This window comes from Ahaetulla prasina, chromosome 5 (genome assembly GCF_028640845.1).
Source record: "Ahaetulla prasina isolate Xishuangbanna chromosome 5, ASM2864084v1, whole genome shotgun sequence".
NCBI lineage: Eukaryota > Metazoa > Chordata > Lepidosauria > Squamata > Colubridae > Ahaetulla > Ahaetulla prasina.
This window is the reverse complement of record NC_080543.1, coordinates 101,164,232-101,186,428: the sequence shown is the minus strand read 5'-3', so window position 1 is coordinate 101,186,428 and position 22,197 is coordinate 101,164,232. Positions and strand designations below refer to the sequence as shown.

General features: G+C 41.0%; 1 protein-coding gene across 2 annotated transcripts in view; it reads left to right on the top strand.

Annotated features, from left to right (window-relative positions):
• The first annotated feature begins 10,358 nt into the window (after positions 1–10,358).
• Positions 10,359–22,197, top strand: part of CDC16 (cell division cycle 16) — a 28,522-nt gene continuing 16,683 nt past the window's right edge. Inside the window, exons 1-6 of one of the 2 annotated variants that reach the window (XM_058185951.1) lie at positions 10,380–10,536; positions 12,117–12,171; positions 13,361–13,458; positions 20,646–20,684; positions 21,329–21,469; positions 21,874–22,033. In XM_058185951.1, the coding sequence (XP_058041934.1) occupies positions 10,489–10,536; positions 12,117–12,171; positions 13,361–13,458; positions 20,646–20,684; positions 21,329–21,469; positions 21,874–22,033 (541 nt within the window). In that variant the 5' untranslated portion in view covers positions 10,380–10,488. Of the gene's footprint in view, positions 10,537–12,116; positions 12,172–13,360; positions 13,459–20,645; positions 20,685–21,328; positions 21,470–21,873; positions 22,034–22,197 lie in introns of both variants that reach the window. The other variant, XM_058185953.1, reaches the window with a different exon arrangement.

The following is a 22,197-nucleotide window of genomic DNA, read 5'->3' as shown; positions in this document are numbered from 1 at the left end:
ATAGAATTTTAATGTATAGACCTGGAATTCCCAGAGGGTTTCTTATTTTAATATTAACTTCACCTTTTCAATATCACCACTGCCATCTAGCTGGGCTCAGAGGATTAAATACATATTGTATGCAGTTAAACATACTGTATATGAAGTATTTATCTGGTTAAATAAAATGGATGCAGATTTAATTACAAAGCAGAGAATGATTTCAACTCTATAAATAATTCTGAATCTACTCCACAGAGTAGTAGTAAAACCATTATGTTATAATATGAAAATTTAAGCACTTGTGGTTTTTAGGATCTGCATCAACAATTAGCATTAACACTGGATTCTTTTACCACATTCAAGTAGGTATCAAAAAATATACATCAATATATTGGTCCCATTCCTCTGAACACATTTCAGGAGTTTTAGCACATTCCTTGTCTGATTTGTGCAACATACATAGTATACAATTGCAACAGTGTGTGTTCCTTTTATCAGTGCACATTATAAACATTTGGCAACATGAAATCTTCATTACTTTTGTATGTAAATATATTTGATCATTGCCTAGGAAATGGAACCATAGGCTGAGGCCTATTTATAGTTTAACAAATAAAAGTGTTGAAATACCTTATATTAAGGAATAAAGAACAAGTATATTACAAACACATCATAAAATGAAATGACAGTTGGCAAACTGTAATCCTCCTTCCTGGATAAACATGCTTTGATCAGCAGTATTGGGTTCTTAAATGAGATTAAAGAGCAATTGACGGATCATGTGTCTTTCCCCTCACTTAAGGAAAACCACACACATGAATAGATTTACAATGCTGAAAGGAGGCTCCTGGCTTGAGAAGATCCAAAATATACAGAAGCAGAAATTCCAACAAAGGTTTTATGTCACCAAAAAAAAAAAAATCAAAGTTGAAACGTAACGTAGAAAGCTACATAAGTAAACTCTCTAGTGCTTCAGTCATCATTAAAATAGACATTCCGTAATAAGCTGATTGTTTGTTTAAAAAAAGTACTCTACTCTACTCTCACTCTACATCTTTTTCTTCTGGGTAATGTTCTTCTTGGCTCTTACTTTTTATTTCCTCCCTACTCTACTGATCTTCACCTGTTGTGAAATGATGTTCAAAGAATTTGTGTGCTTTGTCAAGTGTATCAATCCTAAATTTCTTATCCTGCCATGATATCAGCATTCCTTCCGGAATCAACCAACTAAACGTCACGTTATATTTGATCAACTGCGTGGAAAAGAATTGATACTGTCTCCTCTGTTCTCTGACTCTCCTAGGTATCTGTTTTAAAATTTGGATTTCTCTCCCTTTGTACATAATGGGTTCATCCCTCATTCTTTTACATACGTCTCTTGTTGTCTTTTTAGTGAACCACACATGCACTTCTCTGGTAATTTATGTCTTCTTGCATAGTTAGTGTGGATTCCCAAAACCTCGTCGATGTCTCCTTGTATGTCATGCTTGTTTTTCTGTAGTTTAGCTGCCAGCAGATCTGTCATAAATTTAACCAGGTCTTCTTCTTTATCCTCTACTATATTCCGGAACCTCAGAAAGAAAGCTGCCTTTTCCATTTCTAGAAAGACTATTGTCTCTTCTAAGTCCCTATTGGCCAGAGTTAGTTTTTGTTCCATTGCATCCAACTTCTTTTCTTTTTGTTCAGCTCTTATTTCTACATTTTGTATTCTTTGTTCTTTCTTGGTCATTGTTTGTTGGATGTTCTCTATTTTGTCATTCATCTTTCTGATGTCTCTTTTCATTTCTCCCATCTCACTTTTAATCTCCTCATGGTTTCTCGATATAGATTCCTGGTTTTTTTTCATAATTTCTTGTATCGTAAGCAACATTGCCTGCATGTTCTGCATGGAACTTGATTTCTCCACGCCTAACATGCTTTCTATTGACCGCTGACTCAACGGGGATGATGTTGCTGATGTTGGAGTCTATGATGCTTTCTTTCCTATTTTTGTGATAGTTGAAGTACTTGTCATCTTCAAAAATCGAAGAGTATTTTCCCAAAATAACATACAATAATTAATACTTCCCTTCTGAATTTCCCCACTTCCCCTACTATAACTCTTCCACACCTTGTTATTATATTATTCTATAGTAATATTATGAAAATATATCTAAAAATTATTATAAGTATATATAGGTATTATAAGAATATCTATACGTATATAAGTATACAAATACAGTATAATATATATAATATAGTATAGATCTAATATAAATATGATATAATATGATATAATCACATATGGAATAAGCAGTGCCTATAAACAAACGCTACTTAAATTTTTATAATTACTAGAAGTTAATGTTTTATCCAATCTATAAGTTATTCAAATGTCTTCAATATATATATTCTCAATCTCCTTCTTCTTTCTTTAACGATCCAGTTCACAGTCCACAATGTGTTTGTCCCCTTATTATAGTTCTTTTGGTAATCCTAGAGTTAATAAAGTTTATAATCCATAGGAGCCCCAAATCACTACAAATTCCAAAAGAATATCTAGATATCTATGAGATTTCCCAATTTGTCCACAAGTTTTCTCTTCTTCCTCATTAATGTGTGCATAAGAGCACAAGCGTGCCTACCGTTCCTGTCCTATTGTCTCCTTTCATTATATCCAATTAATATAGCTACTACATACTTATGGTTATATATATGCTTATATATTGTATAGTTATTTCATGCTTATGCTTATATATATGCTTATATATACTGTTGTGACAAAATAAAAAAATAAAAAATAAAATAAAATAAAATGTCCACAAAATAACAAAATATCACAGATACCCTTCTTTAGTTCTTATAAGTATTACATCAGTCACTTTCCTCCGACCAATCTTCTTATCCCTAGATGGAGGTTCTTCTTCTTTTTTAGTACTACTCATAGGGACTCTTTCCAAAGTTTTACGCTCAGTCACGATCCGAACAAATGAGAAGTAAACTTCTTAAAAGTTAATCTGGGCTTCCCCTTCTCTATTTTGATAGGTCTCCTTTATTCTTCTCCAAATGTGTCAAAAGCTATCAAAAAGTTCCAATCACTTGATCGTCGCTGTTCTCTTGGGGAGGAAATCCTGCCCTGATCTTTTGGAGTCCCACTTTCATCACTTCTATCTTAAGCCAAAATAAATCTTCGGCAAAGCATTAGAAGTATAGATCCTCACCAGTATGATCGTGTTGCTTCTTAATTTTATCTTCCTGATTTTCGCCTGGCTGTCATGACTCTGGATCTGCCATATTGGCTGATTTTTCTCCTGGTGGTGTTGAGGAGCTTTCCCTTTAATCTAGCAGGAGATCACCCTTCTCCACACTGTCTTTAGGGCTTCCCCTCTGTCTTGTTGACCCGTCCAGGGTTAGTGCTGCCCTTTGGGGACTCCAGGCAGGAAAAATTGGGCAAGGAAAATGAAGTCCCGTTTCTCTCCTCTGCTCCGTTGTGTTGTCACCACCAAAAGATGATTAGCATATAAGCTAAAAAAGGTAAAAGAGAAGAGAATAATACACCAATTGCAGGATGAGAAGGGAATCCTTCACTATCAGAATGAAGATAAAAAAAATATAACTCAGGAATTTTTTAGGAACTTGTATAGCCAAGATAATATACCAGAAGACATCACTAAACAATATTTGGAAAAAGCTGGTCTAATCAAAATAACTGATACAATGAGAGCGATGCTAAATGAAAGAATAACTGCAATGGAAATAACTAGGCACTTAAGAAACAAAAAAACAAAAAAACTCCTGGTCCAGACGGACTCCCTGCAGAATTGTACAAAATCATACAAGAACTGCTAGAACCTTTACTGTTGGAGGTCTACAAAGATGCACTATTAGGGGCCAAACTACCTAAATCTTGGTCAGAAGCATATATCACATTAATTCCAAAAGAAGACACAGATTCCCAACAGATAAAAAATTATAGGCCACTATCACTATGAAATGTTGACTACAAAATATTTGCATCCATAATCTCAGAAAGATTAAAAAGACTTCTAAATGAATTAATACATCCGGACCAGAATGGCTTTTTACCCAAAAAGACAATTGAAAAACAATATGAGATATCAATACTATGAATGTCATGGAATATTATGAAGCTCATCCTAAAAAACAACTTGCAATGATTTTCCTAAATGCATAAAAAGCTTGAATTGGCAGTTTATGATACTACAATTAAAAAATATGAATTTTGGAGAGAAATTTGTAAAGATGGTCCAAACAATATACTCCAACCAGCAGCAAAAGTGATAATAAATGGAGAAATAACAGAAAATTTCAATATAAATAAGGGTGTAAGACAAGGCTGTCCTCTATCGCCTCTGCTATTTATACTAACTCTAGAAGTGCTACTGGGGCAGATCAGAAAAGACCAAGAAATAAAAGTCTGAACATAAAAAAAGAACAATATAAAGTACAAGCATTCGCAAATGACCTGATATTTATTCTGGAAGAACCATTGGAAACAGGACCTAAACTGGTTAAAAAAATAGAAGAATTTGATACAGTAGCAGGATTTAAAATAAATAAGGATAAGACCAAGATAATAACAAAAAACCTTACAAATAAGCAGAATAATGAACTGAACAGAAAGATGGGCATGCAGGTGACCAAGAAAGTCAAATATTTGGGAATTTGGTTAACAGCAAGATGTACATCGATAAAAGAAGACAATTATAACAAAGTAATAAACAAATAAAGATAGATTTAGACAAATAGAAAAAAATTACAACTTTTATTAATTGGAAGAATAGCCACAATTAAAATGAATATTTTACCAAAAATTTTATTCCTATTCCAAGTAATCCTGATAAAATTAGGAAATACATTCTTTGAAGATTTAAACAAACTAATAACAAAATTTATCTGGCTAGGGAAAAAAACAAGAATTAAACTAAAAATGTTACAGGATAATAGAAATAAAGGAGGATTCAGGCTACCAGACTGGGAGCTGTACTACCAAGCCTCAGCCTTCACATGGATAAAGGAGTGGATAAATTTAAAGAACAAAATGATTTTGGCAATAGAAGGACATGATCTACAACTGGGATGGCACACATTTATAGGGGATGGAAAAAGTCAAACACAAAGCTATTTCCAAAGACACTAAGTTAGAAACGCTCTATTATTAATATGGGAAAAAGTCAAACAGAACCATTATTGTAAAATATCAGTCTGTTTATCAATACTGGAAACATTAATATACCCGAATGTGTTGGATCTGGATAAAATTTCAAGATATAAAGATATATTAAATAAACAAGGGAAATTAAAAACGAATCAGGAATTAAAAAAATCAGGGAGCTGATTTGGACTGGTGGCCCTATATGCAAACTCAGATGAGGTATAAGAAAGACACAGAAAACTATGGGTTTTATAGAGAACCACAAGAATTGGACAGGATACTACAGGGGACAGATGAAAAATCGATAAAAAAAATTACAACTACTTATTGAGGTTTAAAATGGAAGAAGAAACAGTAAAAGAAACTATGATAACCTGGGCAAATTTTTTTGGCTATACCATAGAATTAGACAATTGGGAAAAGCTATGGGAAAGAAATTATAAATTGACAATGTCAGCAGCATTTAGAGAAAACTTATATAAAATGTTCTATAAATGGCACCTACCATCAGCAAGACTAACAAAAATGTTCCCAAACAAACACCAGAGTGTTAGAAATGCAAACAGACACTACGTGGTGGACCTGTCCTTTGGCAAAAAAGTACTGATAAGGATAAAAAAGTGATTAGAGGAAATGATAAAACAGCAAATAGATTTAAAACCAGAGCTATTTCTATTAGGCTTGTTGACAGGGAAATATAATAAAAAAATCCAATACTTAATGCTACATGTAATAACAGCGGCTAGAATGGTATATGCTCAAAATTGGAAAAATATACCCTCTGAGGAAATGGTAATAAAGAAAATATTATGTGCTGAGATGGATAGGTTGACAATGGAAATTAAAGATAAAGGAGAAACAGAACACTTTTTAATTTGGGATGTATGGTACAATTGGTTTGTAGAGTAGATGCAAAGATTAGAAAAGTAACAATGAAAGACGATCAATGGACTAGAATTTAGAAATATTTATTGTAAATAATATTATGGTAGGATGTTATAAAAATGTAAAATAAAATACAAATATGGAAACAATAGCTATGAATATGATTATATATATATATATATATATATATATATTATTTATATATTTATATATTTATATATAATATTTAGAATATTTATATATTATATTTAGAATATTTATTGTAAATAATATTATGGTAGGATGTTATAAAATGTAAAATAAAATACAAATCTAGCAGAAACTATGATAACCTGGGCAAATTTTTTTGGCTATACCATAGAATTAGACAATTGGGAAAAGCTATGGGAAAGAAATTATAAATTGACAATGTCAGCAGCATTTAGAGAAAACTTATATAAAATGTTCTATAAATGGCACCTACCATCAGCAAGACTAACAAAAATGTTCCCAAACAGGTCACCAGAGTGTTAGAAATGCAAACAGACACTATGTGGTGGACCTGTCCTTTGGCAAAAAAGTACTGGATAAGGATAAAAAAGTGGTTAGAGGAAATGATAAAACAGCAAATAGATTTAAAACCAGAGCTATTTCTATTAGGCTTGTTGACAGGGAAATATAATAAAAAAATCCAATACTTAATGCTACATGTAATAACAGCGGCTAGAATGGTATATGCTCAAAATTGGAAAAATATACCCTCTGAGGAAATGGTAATAAAGAAAATATTATGTGCTGAGATGGATAGGTTGACAATGGAAATTAAAGATAAAGGAGAAACAGAACACTTTTTAATTTGGGATGTATGGTACAATTGGTTTGTAGAGTAGATGCAAAGATTAGAAAAGTAACAATGAAAGACGATCAATGGACTAGAATTTAGAAATATTTATTGTAAATAATATTATGGTAGGATGTTATAAAAATGTAAAATAAAATACAAATATGGAAACAATAGCTATGAATATTATTCTATATTTTATATATAATATTTAGAATATTTATATATTTATATATATATATATATATATATATATATATATATATATATATATATATATATATGTAGGTCTTTGGTTATTCGGGTTTTCTCCCGCGTAAAATTGGAAGTTTCTTGGTGACGTTTCAACGAAGTCCCATTCATCATCTTCAGGCTGGGTGTTTACAGCTTGCTCTAGAAGCAGAGCTGTCACCAGCCTGAAATGAATGGTGTAGCTGTCGCCAAGACATTCTTCAATGAGCACTAGACCAGAAGAAAATATTTAAATGTTTATATATTATTTATATATTTATATATAATATTTATTTATTATATATTATATTTAGAATATTTATTGTAAATAATATTATGGTAGGATGTTATAAAAATTTAAAATGAAATATAAATATGGAAACAATAGCTATGAATATTATTCTATATTTTTATATATATATATATATATATATATATATATATATATATATATATATATATATATATATATATGTAGGTCTTTGGTTATTCGGGTTTTCTCCCGCGTAAAATTGGAAGTGTCTTGGCGACGTTTCAACGAAGTCTCATTCATCATCTTCAGGCTGGTGTTTACAGCTTGCTCTAGAAGCACGAGCTGTAAACACCAGCCTGAAAGTGATGAATTACAGTTAGAAGAATTCCAGTAGAATAGAAAAAAACCATTGACCAACAAATTGACACATAGATAGATATAATATTTAGAATATTTATATATTATTTATATATTTATATATAATATTTATTTATTATATATTATATTTAGAATATTTATTGTAAATAATATTATGGTAGGATGTTATAAAAATTTAAAATGAAATATAAATATGGAAACAATAGCTATGAATATTATTCTATTTTTATATATATATATATATATATATATATATATATATATATATATATATATATATATATATATAGGTCTTTGGTTATTCGGGTTTTCTCCTTGTAAAATTGGAAGTGTCTTGGTGACGTTTGACAAAATCCCATTCATCATCTTCAGGCTTCAGCTTCATGCTTCTGGGAGCAATGTGTGATTGCAGCTGTTTCTTCCTTTTTAACTGCTAGTGGGGGTTTGAACTGATTGGGTGGGAGCTTGGCTGTGCTCTGATTGGATGGAGGCTTTTTTGTGCTCTGATTGGATGGGGGTGTGTCCTGTTTGGGTGGGGGCTTGGTTGTGCTCATGTTTGTCTGAGTTGCAGGGGGATTTGAGCTGGTGAGCTGCATTGCTGTTGTTTGGCTTCGTGTTTGTGGTCGTGCTACATTTTCATAGTGGGTGTCTGTCTGCTGTATGTATGGATTGGAGGGGTTTGAAATAGCTAATGTTGCAGCTGCGGTCTGGCTTCTGGTCCTTGGTCGTGCTTCATGATCAGTGTAGGTTTGGGTCTGCTTTCTGGGTGGATGTGTGGTGGTGACATCCTGTGTGGACCTCGTGAGTGTGGGTCTGGTTTCATTCCTCGTGTTAGGAACTCGTTTGTCAATAAGGGCGGGTTTCCAAATGGCTGGTAGGCGGGAGATATCATCTCGTTTGTTCATGCTGTGTGGGCGTTTTTCTATCTTGATGGCTTCTCTGATTATTCTGTTGTTAAAATGTTCAGTTTTGGCGATAGTTCTGGTCTTTTTAATATATATATGTATGTATGTTTTCTGAGGTTTTCGCGGGTGTTTGTATGTAGGTCTTTGGTTATTCGGGTTTTCTCCCGCGTAAAATTGGAAGTTTCTTGGTGACGTTTCGACAAAATCCCATTCATCATCTTCAGGCTAGGTGTTTACAGCTTCGTGCTTCTAGGAGCAATGTGTGTTCGCAGCTGTTTCTTCCTTTTAACTGCTAGTGGGGGTTTGAACTGATTGGTTGGAAGCTTGGCCGTGTTCATACATGCAGCAGACTGACACCCACCATGAAGATGTAGCACGACCACGACCACGAAGCCAAACCACAGCAATGCAGCTCACCAACTCAAATCCCCCTGCAACTCAGACTAACCTGAGCACAACCAAGCCCCCCCCACCCAAACAGAACACACCCCCAGCCAATCAGAGCACAACCAACCCCACCATCCAGCCAAACCCCCAACCAATCAGAACACACCTCTACCCAATCAGAACACGGCCAAGCTTCCAACCAATCAGTTCAAACCCCCACTAGCAGTTAAAAGGAAGAAACAGCTGTGAACACACATTGCTCCTAAAAGCACGAAGCTGTAAACACCAGCCTGAAGATGATGAATGAGACTTTGTCGAAACGTCGCCAAGACACTTCCAATTTTACGCGGGAGAATACCCGAATAACCAAAGACCTACATATATATATAGAATATATAATGTAAAAAAAGTGGATATATACTGGTATATTGCTGTTGCAAAGTTTGAAACTGTGATGTAAAATGAAGAAAACAGTATAATAAAAAATATTTTTAAAAAAAAGAATTAACATGAAGTTTGAAACAATCAGGAATAGAGTGATTTGGTTGTCTGTTCCTGCGACCACCTCCATTTTCTAACTGTTCTTTCCTAAATTTCTATCTGAAAGCTGGGGTGTAAATTTAATACTTAACTCTTGTTCTGTAATTGTTGAAATTTCTTTATTGGTTGCTGACGGTTTACCCTGCCTAGTGATGTCCATCTATTTTTATTTTATTTTATTTATTTGTCAAACACAACAGTATATATAAGCATGAAATAACCATACGAATTGGATACAATCAAAGGGAACATTAGGACAGGAACGCTGGTGCTCTTATGTACGCCCCTTATAGACTTACAGAAGTAAGTTCACTGAATAAAACTTGCGCCCCTTATAGACTTACAGAAGTAAGTTCAAAAACAGGAGTTATGTCTGTTTTTGCCTCACTCAATTACTTTTTCTATAAGAAAAGAAATCTCAAATACCATTAATGTATAAATCATTAACATAGATAAAAAAGTAATAACTCTGGAACCCACCTATGTCGTTCAAATTCGGAATAAAAAGACTGCTGCCTCTTCCCTACAATTTCTTTCCCTTCTATAAATGATTAAATACGACTACTACTGTTAATAATACTAATAACAACAACAACAACACTACCACATCCCTAAGTAAAGCCTTGGCATTTCACTCTCTGTAGATCGGATATCCTCGGAACGCCAGGCGCAGAGGCCGCGTTTCCGGCGACTTCAGGGTGCAATTGAGAACGGCACACAAGGCCATACTGGGGAGGAACGTAATTGCTAACGGACTCGTGAAGCCATGGCGAGAGGAGGAACGCGTTGAATGCGGAGGGGGCGGGGTCTTAAGTTTCGGAAGCGGCTCGCTCGGGGTCAGGAAGACAGCGACAGTTGCGAGGCGTCCGGCAGCGCCGTGGGGGGTGGGAGGCTCCAGGGAACGGCCCAGCCTGGTCACCCGCTTCCTCCCGCGGACGGGCACATAAAGGGCATGAATCTGGAGCGCCTGAGGAAGCGGGTGCGGCAGTACATCGACCAGGTGAGGCTTTCGAGGCAGCATCCCTTTGCCAGCCGCCGCCGCCGCCTCCGCCTCCGCTTCTTGGGCTCCGGTCTTTGAGGCTGGGGCTGCTTATATCGCGTGGACGTGGACTGGGAAGTGGGGCGAGTGGGACTGTTCCCGGGCGTGAGGCGCGGGCCCCGAAGGAGCTTTGGGACTTTGGGAATTTCTAAAGCAAAGCCCCAGGGAGCTGCGGGGGAGTTTTCTGCCTTCCTTCCTCTCTTTCTGACACTTGCCGCGTCCCAAAGTTGCTTCCTTGTCCCTGGTTAATTGGAACGAGCAGCAAAGGGCTGTTGAGGCAAGAGCTCCAGGAGAAAGAATGAATGTGCCTTAGACCAGGGGTCTCCAACATTGGCAACTTTAAGACTTGTGGACTTCAACTCCCAGAATTCCAAAGTTTTGCTGGCTGGGGAATTCTGGGAGTTGAAGTCCACAAGTCTTAAAAGTTGCCAAGGTTGGAGACCCCTGCCTTAGACTGCATTAAAATAACATGGTTTGCCACTATCTTGGCCTTGATTTTTATTCATTGATTGATTGATGCCTTCAGGTCGGTTTTTAAATCCTGTGGGGACTTGAACTGATCTCCCCATCTTCACTCTGTTGAAAAAAAAAAAAAACCATGGTGCAGGGCTGAAGATAGTTATGCCTTCACTGTCTTCATGGATCTAAACTACATTGAATTACCATTATTTTAGTACAGGTTCATTGGAAAAATGTCTTCCGCATAGCCCAGTATAGGGATTAACATGGTAAACAAAATACTAGAGAGGCTTAGTTTCAAATTCCTTTGCGGGTAGTCCTCAACTTGTCACCAAAATTGAGCTCCAGATTTCCATTGCTGAGCAAGGCAGTTGCTAAGTGGGTTTTGCCCCATTTTGTGACCTTTCTTGCCGCAGTTGTTAAGTCTATTACTGGAGTTGTTAAGTTAGCAATTACAGTTAGAATAGAATAGAATAGAATAGAATAGAATAGAATAGAATAGAATTTTTTATTGACCAAGTGTGATTGGACACACAAGGAATTTGTCTTGGTGCATATGCTCTCAGTGTACGTAAAAGAAAAGATACCTTCATTAGGAATCATAAGGCACAACACTTAATGATAGTATTTAGTGAATCTGGCTTCCCCCATTGACTCTGCCTGATTATTTTGCAAGGATGAGACAATCGCCCTCCCTGTGACCCCCCTGCCCCAAGGACTTCAGTAGCCCACTAGAAAGAGGCACATCTCGCCACTCCTTCCCTACAGTTTTTGCAATTCATTTTTGAAGCAAAAAGGTTGTAAAAGGTTGCACATAACCCCAGAACACTGCAACTGTCATAAATACAGGCCAGTTGCCAGCATCTGAATTTTGATCACATGGTCATGGGGATGCTGCAATGGTCATGTGAAAAATGGTCATAAGTCACTTTTCAGTGCTGTTTTTAATTTCTAACTGTCACTAAACAAATGCTTGTAGATTGAGGACTACCTGTATTTTCATGAAAATTACTTGATAATCTTTAGCCCTTATCAAATTTTCTCAAAATAACAAATTGTAATTATTTATTTCCTAAAAACAGCAACAGTATCAAAGTGCTCTATTTTGGGCAGATAAAGTAGCATCATTGTCCCATGGTAAGTTGCATATTTTATCTTATATGTGTATGTGTTTTAAAAAATTACTTTGTACTTTTGTTTTAATGTTCCCATACTATATACTGTCTTTTGATGGGTTGGCTATTTTAACTGGGAAAATTGAGAATTGACAAACTATACAGATAGTCCTCACAAATAATTTGAAATTGTGACAGTACTAAAAAGTAATTTTATGGTCTATTTATGACCTTCATCCATCCCTCAGTCATGTGATCACAGTTACTATCCATATATGTTGTCCTATGCTTGGCCTGTGGTTTGTATTTTTTTTATTTATCTTTTCTTCTCTTACAGAGCAGAGAAATTGGAGAGAAAAGAGATTGCAAGAAAATAAGCTGTTTACTCTTGTATACATCAAAAGCAATGTTGTTGTATTTGCAGCCTGGGGCACTAGGAGATTTCAAGGAAGTAAGCTGTTAGTTCTTGTACACATTGAAAGCAATGTGATTGTGCCGGCAATGGGAAAAGGTCAGGCAAGGACAGATTGTCTACAGAACTAACTTGCTTTTTTTTTAACCCCTTCCCCCAGAGTGGAGAGATTGGAGAAAGAGAACTGTAAGCTATTTGTATAGTTTAGCTGCAGCTCTCAGCCTCAGGCTGAGGCATGATTACATTGCATTTGATGTATACAAGATAGTATGCTGACCTTGACCGTTCCAAGAGGCGAGGGAATAGTTAGGAGGCAAACAATGGTGTGAAACTAGGTAATTTGACTCTTTCCAACTGGAAAGCTCAGTTGCAATCATGTGATTTCCCACTTAGTGAATGCCTTACTTACCTGTGCAATTGCTTGTCACATGTAGGGTTGTTAAGTGAGGACTATCTGTATCATTAATGTTCTTGGTTTGCAGGAGTTAGATCTCTTGTCACTATATCATATAGAATCAGTATAGTTGCTTTGTGAGGATGCCCTGGTTTTTTATACTCAGTTCACACTGAGTACCTACTTTGCTTTCATATGGTTGCAGTGTTTGTGCAGATGAATGTGAATTTCAATGCTAAGAATTTATAAATGAGCTCAGTTTGTACGTGTTAGAAATGTTGTGTATAAAATAATCAGTGTGTATTGTATTGTAAATTAATAGTAACATGCAAATAAAGTACAACTGATAAGTTACGGTATGTGTAATATTAATTTTTTTGATATGCCTATATGATTATTTTTTAGAAGATCCACAGGACATTTATTGGTTGGCTCAATGTCTTTATCTTACATCACAGTATCACAGGGCAGCACATGCTCTTAGGTCAAGAAAATTAGATAAGGTAAGTGGCCACAGGCATACTATATACTTCATCTTTTTTTAAAAATTACTTTATAGCATGCATAAGAATCTTTTTTTTCCAAAATAACATACAATAATTAATACTTCCCTTCTGGCTTTCTCCACTTCCCCTACTACTTTCCCCACTTCCCCTACTACTCTTCCACATCTTGTTATTATATTATTCTATAGTAATATTATGAAAATATAGGTATAAATTATTATAAGTATAAATATATTTGCTAGGAGCAATGTGTTAAAAGCCTGATGCCAGCAACAGAAAAGCTGGAGATAAAAATTAGTTCAGCCATACCACCGCTTATGCAAATGCTACCATTGTTATTTCTTTTTCTCTCTTTCCCATGGACACCTCTTCCACTGGGCTAGAATTTTGCATTTGGTAAAAAGTTTGTCATTTATAGAGTGCATACAGGATTTTTTTGGTATTTTGTTTAAAGTCAGAAAACATTCCTATAAGTGCAAAACTTATAGGTAGCTCAGTTAAGTTATAGAAAAAATTATAAAATAGAATGAATGTAGAACTGGATAAATTGTATAAGAGATACAAAGGGTATATTTATTATTTATTATTTATTAAATTTTTATACCGCCCTTCTCCCGAAGGACTCAGGGCGGTGTACAGCCAAAAAATAAAACACAAGATATATACAATTAAAACAACAGTTAAAACATAGCAGATTATAAAAGGCTGATAATTAAAAATTTAAATTTTAAATTTTAAAATATTAACAAAACCCCAAATTAAAATTCAACACTATTATGCCAGTCCCGCTTGAATAAATAAGTGTGTTTTGAGCTCACGACGGAAGGTCCGAAGATCAGGCACTTGACGTAGGCCAGGGGGAAGTTCGTTCCAGAGCATCGCTGCCCCCACAGAGAAGGCCCTACTCCTGGGGGCCGCCAGCCAACACTGTTTGGCGAACGGCACCCTGAGGAGACCCTCTCTGTGAGAGCGTACGGGTCGGTGGGAGGCAAAGGGTAACAGCAGGCGGTCTCGTAAGTACCCGGGTCCTAAGCCATGGAGCGCTTTAAAGGTGGTAACCAAAATCTTGAAGCGCACCCGAAAAACCACAGGAAGCCAGTGCAGACTACGGAGCAGTGGTGTTACGCGGGAGCCACGAACGGCTCCTGTTACTACTCGCGCAGCCTCATTCTGGACTAACTGTAGCCTCTGGGTGCACCTCAAGGGCAGCCCCATGTAGAGAGCATTGCAGTAATCCAACCTGGACGTAACCAGAGCGTGAGTGACTGTGCATAAGGCATCCCGGTCAAGGAAGGGAACTGGCGGACCAAGCGAACTTGGTAAAAGGCCCTCCTGGAGACGGCCGCCAGATGTTCATCAAAGGGCAGCCGTCCATCCAGGAGGATGCCCAAGTTGCGAACCACCTCCTTTGGGGCCACTAACTCGCCCCCAACAGTCAGCTGCGGCTGCAGCTGACTGTACCGGGGTGCCGGCATCCACAGCCACTCCGTCTTGGAGGGATTGAGCTTGAGTCTGTTTCTCCCCATCCAGACCCGTACAGCTTCCAAACACCGGGACAGCACTTCAACCGCTTTGTTGGGGTGGTCCGGGGTGGAAAAGTACAGCTGAGTATCATCAGCGTACAGATGATAACTCACCCCGAAACCACTGATGACCTCGCCCAGCGGCTTCATATAAATGTTGAACAGGGTAGGCGAGAGAATCGACCCCTGAGGCACCCCACAAGTGAGGCGCCTCGAGGACGACCTCTGCCTCCCTGTCAACACCGTCTGCGACGGGTCAGAGAGATAGGAGGAGAACCACCGATAAACGGTGCCCCCCACTCCTAATCCCTCCAACCGGCGCAGCAGGATACCATGGTCGATGGTATCAAAAGCCGCTGAGAGATCTAATAGGACCAAGGCAGAGGAGCAACCCCTGTCCCTGGCCCTCCAGAGGTCATCCACCAACGCGACCAAAGCCGTCTCCGTGCTATAACCGGGTCGGAAGCCGGACTGGAACGGGTCTAGATAGACAGCTTCCTCCAGGTGCCGGGGGAGCTGCCATGCAACCACACTCTCTACAACCTGGATTGGACTAGCTTGGACTGGTCTCGGGACTTGGGCTGACCGCTAGCCACGTCTACCTGATTAAGATCTGTAGAACTGCTTCCCATAGGCATGCTATGGAGACTGTCGGCCTGTCTGTTCCTGTTCTGTTATCGCTATCCGGTTCCTGCTCCATCTGTCCTTTGACCAACTGGACTCCCGCTAGAAGACTCACCATTTCTATTACTTTGGGATTTTACCATCTTAGCATCCCTCGCCGATTCGCACTTTCCTATGCGCTACACTGCACGTGAACTCTTGCGCCTGCAGGTGCCCCGCCGCAGGAATGGCCCATATCGCTACCAAGGGCCGGCCTCAATGACGGGTCTTGGGACCCACAGAGGTGGCATGCGAGAAGAAAGAGCCTTTGGGGTTTTAGACAGGGCATTTTAAGGGGTGGGAGGGGTGGGGGGGGGGGGGGGGGGAGCCCGGCGGGAGGGAACCCAGTCCCAGCGCATGCTCGTGGCGATTATCAAATGGGTGCGGAGGTTAGGGGGGGGGAGGGTGTTCCTTTGTGTGAGGGTGAGTCTATTGGCACGGTAAGTGGGAGGGGCAGATATGGCGGAAGGGGATCGTGATCGATAGGGGTCACGTTCGATGTATGCAGGCGATCGCGCCCCGATCCCCTACCTTTACCCGTTCCCGGATGGTCAGGACCCTCAGGGCCTGGGCCTTCGTCTGATGTTATGCAACGCACGGTCCGTGGCCAATAAGGCCCCCCTAATACATGATCTAATTCAGGGGGGTGCCGCGGATATTATAGGCGTTACGGAGACCTGGTTGGGCAATGAAGGGGGTGTGCCCCTGGTTGAGATGTGCCCACCGGGTTTCCGTGCATTCCATCAGCCGAGGGCCCAGGGTAGGGGTGGAGGGTGGCGGTTGTGATTAAAGAGAGTTTAGAGCCGAGGAGACCACTGTACCTCAGATATCCGGTGTGAATCCTCTTTGTGAGGTGGGGTCATAGATGTCAGATGGGCTTGCTGGTCGCGTGCCTGGCTCCTTGCTGCGTGACAGCGGCCCTGCCCGAGCTCCTAGAGGTGCTTGCCGGGTGGCGGTGGAGACCCCAGATTTTTAGTCATGGGGGACTTTAATCTGCCATCTGCCGGCTCGTCATCGACGGTAGCTCGGGAGTTCTTGGCTTCCATGACGGCCTTGGACCTGACTCAAGTAGTGGATGGCCCCACTCACATCGGGGGTGGCACACTGGACCTGATTTTTGTCTCTGGTCAGTGGTTGAGAGATCTGGACTTAAAGGAAATAGTCATTGAACCTTTGTCATGGTCAGATCACTCTCTCCTTCGCCTGGACTTTCTGACCGCTACCCAACACCGCAGGGAGACGGAACCATTACGTTGGTACCGCCCCAGGCGCCTGATGGACCCAGAGAGGTTCCGGACGGAGCTTGGGCCACTTCCTGAGGATCTGGCTCACGGCACGGCAGAGGAACTGGCTGCAGCCTGGGAACGGGCTGCGGCCGGGGCTTTAGACCGTGTCGTGCCTTTGCGGCCTCTGACCCGGCGTAGATCCCAACCGGCTCCTTGGTTCTCCGAGGAGCTGAGGGGGATGAAACGCCGGAGAAGACGCCTAGAGAGTTCCTGGAGGTCCCGCCGCTCAGAGGTTGATCGGACACTAGTTAGATCCTATACTAGGACCTACCTAGTGGCACTGAGGGATGCGAGGCGTTGCTACGCCTCCTCCTCATTGCGTCGGCAGATAACCGCCCAGCTGCCCTGTTCGGTGACCCGCTCCTCCTTCACCAGGGGAGCGGGATGACCCGCTGCAGGGACGTGCTGAGGAGTTTAACGGTTATCTATACGATAAAATCGCTCAGCTGAAGGACGGTCTGGACCAAGATTGCAGCGATTCGGACGAGACGCCTGAGGCGGTCTTGGTGATGTTGTATGGGATGAGTTTGACCCTGTGACTCCGAGGACATGGACAGGTTGCTGGGTAGATTGAATGCCACCACATGTTTACTGGACCCGTGCCCTCCTGGCTGGTGCTGGCCACTCAGGAGGTGACACGAGGCTGGCTCCAGGGATTACGAGTGCTTCCTTGTTGGAGGGAGTCTTTCCGCCGCCTTGAAAGAGGCGGTGGTGAGGCCCTCCTCAAGAAGCCTTCCTGGACCCGGCTGTTTTAGGTAATTATCGTCCAGTCTCCAACCCGCCGGCGAAGGTTGTAGAGAGTATGGTGGCATATCAGTTCCCCTTCACCTGGAGGAAACTGTCTATCTGGACCTGCTCCAGTCCGGCTTCCGCCCGGTTACAGCACTGAGACGGCTTTGGTCGCGTTGGTGGATGATCTCTGGAGGGCCAGGGATAGGGGTTGTTCCTCTGCCCTGGTCCTATTAGACCTCTCAGCGGCTTTTGATACCATCCACCATGGTATCCTGCTGCGCCGGTTGGGGGGATTGGGAGTGGGAGGCACCGTTTATCGGTGGTTCTCCTCCTATCTCTCCGACCGGTCGCAGACGGTCTTGGCGGGGCAGAGGGCCCACCGCGCCTCACTTGTGGGTGCCGCAGGGTCGATTCTCTCGCCCCTTCTGTTCAACATCTATATGAAGCCGCTGGGTGAGATCATCAGTGGCTTCGGTGTGAGGTACCAGCTGTACGCTGATGACACCCAGCTGTACTTTTCCACACCGGGCCACCCCAATGAAGCCATCGAAGTGCTGTCCCGGTGTCTGGAGGCCGTACGGGTCTGGATGGGGAGGAACAGGCTCAAGCTCAATCCCTCCAAGACGGAGTGGCTGTGGATGCCGGCATCCCGGTACAGCCAGCTGAGTCCGCGGCTGACTGTCGGGAGCGAGTCATTGGCCCCGACGGAGAGGGTGCGCAATTTGGGCGTTCTCCTGGATGAACGGCTGTCTTTTGAAGACCATTTGACGGCCGTCTCCAGGAGAGCTTTCCACCAGGTTCGCCTGGTGCGCCAATTGCGCCCCTTTCTAGACCGGGATGCCTTGTGCACAGTCACTCATGCGCTTGTGACGCCTCGCCTGGACTACTGCAATGCTCTCTACATGGGGCTCCCTTGAGGGGCATCCGGAGGCCACAGTTAGTCCAGAATGCAGCTGGGGGGGTGATTGAGGGAGCCCCTCGTGGCCCCCGAGTGACACCTATCCTGCGCCGGCTGCACTGGCTACCTGTGGCCTTCCGGGTGCGCTTCAAGGTGTTGGTGAATGTCTTTAAAGCGCTCCATGGCATAGGGCCGGGATACTTACGGGACCGCCTGCTGCTACCGAATACCTCTCACCGACCCGTGCGCTCTCACAGAGAGGGCTCCTCAGGGTGCCATCGCGCGACAGTGTCGCCTGGCGACACCCAGGAAGGGCCTTCTCTGTGGGGCTCCCGCCTCTGGAACGAACTCCCCAGGACTTCGTCAACTTCCGGACCTCCAACCTTTCGCGAGCTTAAAACCTATTTATTCATCTGCGCTGGACTGGGTTAGTGTTTTAATGGGTTTTAATGGGTTTTTAGTTCCAAATTTTAATTCTGGCCAATTTTAATAAGTTTTTTAATTGTATTTTTAATCTGTATTTATAGTATTGTATTTTTATTTGGCTGTGAACCGCCCTGAGTCCTTCGGGAGAAGGGCGGTATACAAATGTAAATAATAAATAAAATAAATAAATAAACCTTCGCCACAAAGCGAAGGTTGGAGACTGGACGATAATTTCCCAAAATAGCTGGGTCCAGGGAAGGCTTCTTGAGGAAGGTCTCACCACTGCCTCTTTCAAGGCGGCGGGGAAAACCTCTTCCACCAAAGAATCATTTATAATCCCCTGGAGCCAGCCTCGTGTCACTTCCTGAGCAGCCAGCACTAACCAGGAAGGACACGGGTCCAGTAAACATGTAGTTGCATGTAACCTCCCCAGCAACCTGTCCACGTCCTCGAGAGCCACAGAATCAAACTCATCCCAAATAACCTCAACAAGACGCATCTCTGTCATCTCGGTTGGATCATCGCAATCTTGGTCCAAACTATCCCGAAGTTGAACGATTTTATCGTATAGATAACCGTTAAACTCTTCAGCTTGTCCCTGTAAGGGGTCATCCCGTCCCTCTTGATGAAGGAGGGCACGGGTCACCCGAAACAAGGCGGCCGTGCGGTTATCTGCCGATGCAATGAGGGTGGAAATGTAAGAACGTTTCTCCTCCCTCATTGCCACTAGGTAGGTCTTAGTAAACGACCTCACTAGTGTCTGATCAGCCTCGGAACGGCTAGACCTCCAAGTACTCTCTAGGCGCCTTCTCCGGCGTTTCATCTCTCTCAGCTCCTCGGAAAACCAGGGAGCCAATTGAGATCTACGCCGGGTCAGAGGCCGCAAAGGCACGACACAGTCCAAAGCCCCAGCCGCGGCCCGTTCCCAGGCCGCAACCAGTTCTTCAGTCGTGCCGTGGTAAGATCCTCAGGAAGCGGCCCAAGCTCCGTCAGGAACCTCTCCGGGTCCATCAGGCGCCTGGGACGGAACCAACGCATTGGCTCCGTCTCCCTGCGGTGGTGAGCAGCGGTCCGAAAGTCTAGGCGAAGAAGAAAATGATCTGACCATGACACCGGTATCTTCACTATATCTCCTAAAACCAGATCATTAACCCACTGACCAGAGATAAAAATCAAGTCTAGTGCGCCTCCCCCGATGTGTGTAGGGCCATCAGTTACTTGAATCAGGTCCAAGGCCGTCATGGAGGCCTGGAACTCCTGAACCACCGTTGATGACAAGCCAGCCGATGGCAAGTTGAAATCCCCTAAGACCAAAAGTCTGGGAATCTCAACCGCCACGCCAGCAAGCACCTCTAGTAGCTCAGGTAGGGCTGTAGTCACGCAGCAAGGAGCCAGGTACATGATCAACAACCCCATCTGATTCCGGTGGCCCCACTTCACAAGGAGGGATTCACAACCAGCTATCTGAGGAACAGTGGACTCCCTCGGCTCTAAACTTTCGTTAATCACAACCGCCACCCCCCCACCCCTACCTTGGGCCCTCGGCTGATGGAATGCCCAGAATTGATGTCCGGAATGCCCGGATATTGAGCATCAAGTCCTCTTAATGCCGTTCATCTTCCACTGAAAACTAATTAGAGTTTCTATTTTCTTTAGTTACATGAAGCATGTCAATACCTTGCAGCTAGATGTCATGTAAGTATTTAGTGACCTGCAATACACTTCTAGTAAATTGCCAGTGAGAATAAAAAAAATTCACAAATCAAAATTTAAAAATTTGATTTTTGTCTATCTTCTAATTTTAAATAAGCTACAGTTCAGATGATACTTTAAACATTATAATTTTTTTTAATATTTTCCTTTTGCAAGGGCACAAAACTATAGTATTAACAACATTGAATTAATATAAGTATTTTATATGAACTATTTTGTTTATTTATTTATTACATTTGGTTGCCACCCGTCTCATCACAAGGCAACTCAATTGTAGCTATGTGAGTTGGTGTAGAACCATGAGAATAAATAGCTATCTTCAGTTTATTTCTTAAGGTGTTAATTTTTAGAGGAAAACAGAGAAATGGGGAATGGAATTAAAAAGCATGGATAAAATAATTAGAATTCAAATAATGGAACAAGTGAATGGAAATTGAAGCATTGTATAGATTATAAACAGGAGGTAAGACATAAATCTAGTATAATGGAGGGTGGGTAGATGTATGAAGGTAGAATTGTCTTTAAACATGTAATTGTGATGTATGTGGATTGGTTAAGCAATATTTTATTTTCTACACACTGCTGCTTCAATTGTAAATGTTCATACTCTGAGTTTCTCTGTGTAGTATGCTGCAAAAGAATATCAGCAGGCTCTTGATATACTTGACATGGAAGAACCAATCAACAAAAGATTGTTTGAAAAATACTTGAAGGATGAAAGTGCAGTGAAAGACTGTTCTAATGACTGGGAAATTTCACAAACGTCAGTAAGTGTTACTTGGGAGTAAGTTTTGGAGGGTTATTGGAAGATCTAACTTTAGCTAGATAAAAATAAAATATTTTAGGAATCTCCATTGTGTCTACATAGACCCATATTTTATTCATACCAACTTCAGTCTGATGTCCTCTAAAAAGCCTTTCTCAACAAAACTGGAGGGTCCTAAGAGGGGAAAAGCAATCTTACAGTAAAAGGATACAAGTGGGTATAATCTTTTTCCTTCCTAATTTAAATAGACAATGACTCAGTTTATAGAGCTTTATATAAAAAAATCTGTGGAAAGGCACATACAATTAAAAAAAACACAATCTATTTCTCAGACGTAATTTGGGCTCAACTTCTAATTGAAAACCCAGATTTAGTCTCTGGATTCTAACCATTCTTTCTTATTAGATCAAAAGTTCAATTTGCCTTTTGAGAGGGAAGATCTATGATGCTCTTGATAACAGAACTCTAGCAACATTCAGCTACAAAGAGGCTTTGAAACTTGATGTTTACTGTTTTGAAGCATTTGACCTTCTAACATCACACCATATGTTAACAGCAGAAGAAGGTTTGGATAATATTTTTTCTTCCCATAGTTAAAAAAAAACTTTATACAACATATTGTATATAGAACCCATTAGTTAGTCTTTACAAAGTAGCTTCACTAATCATTTTACAAGATTTAGGTTTTAGGACATTGCTGAGCACTAGGAGAAAGACTTGCCAATTTTT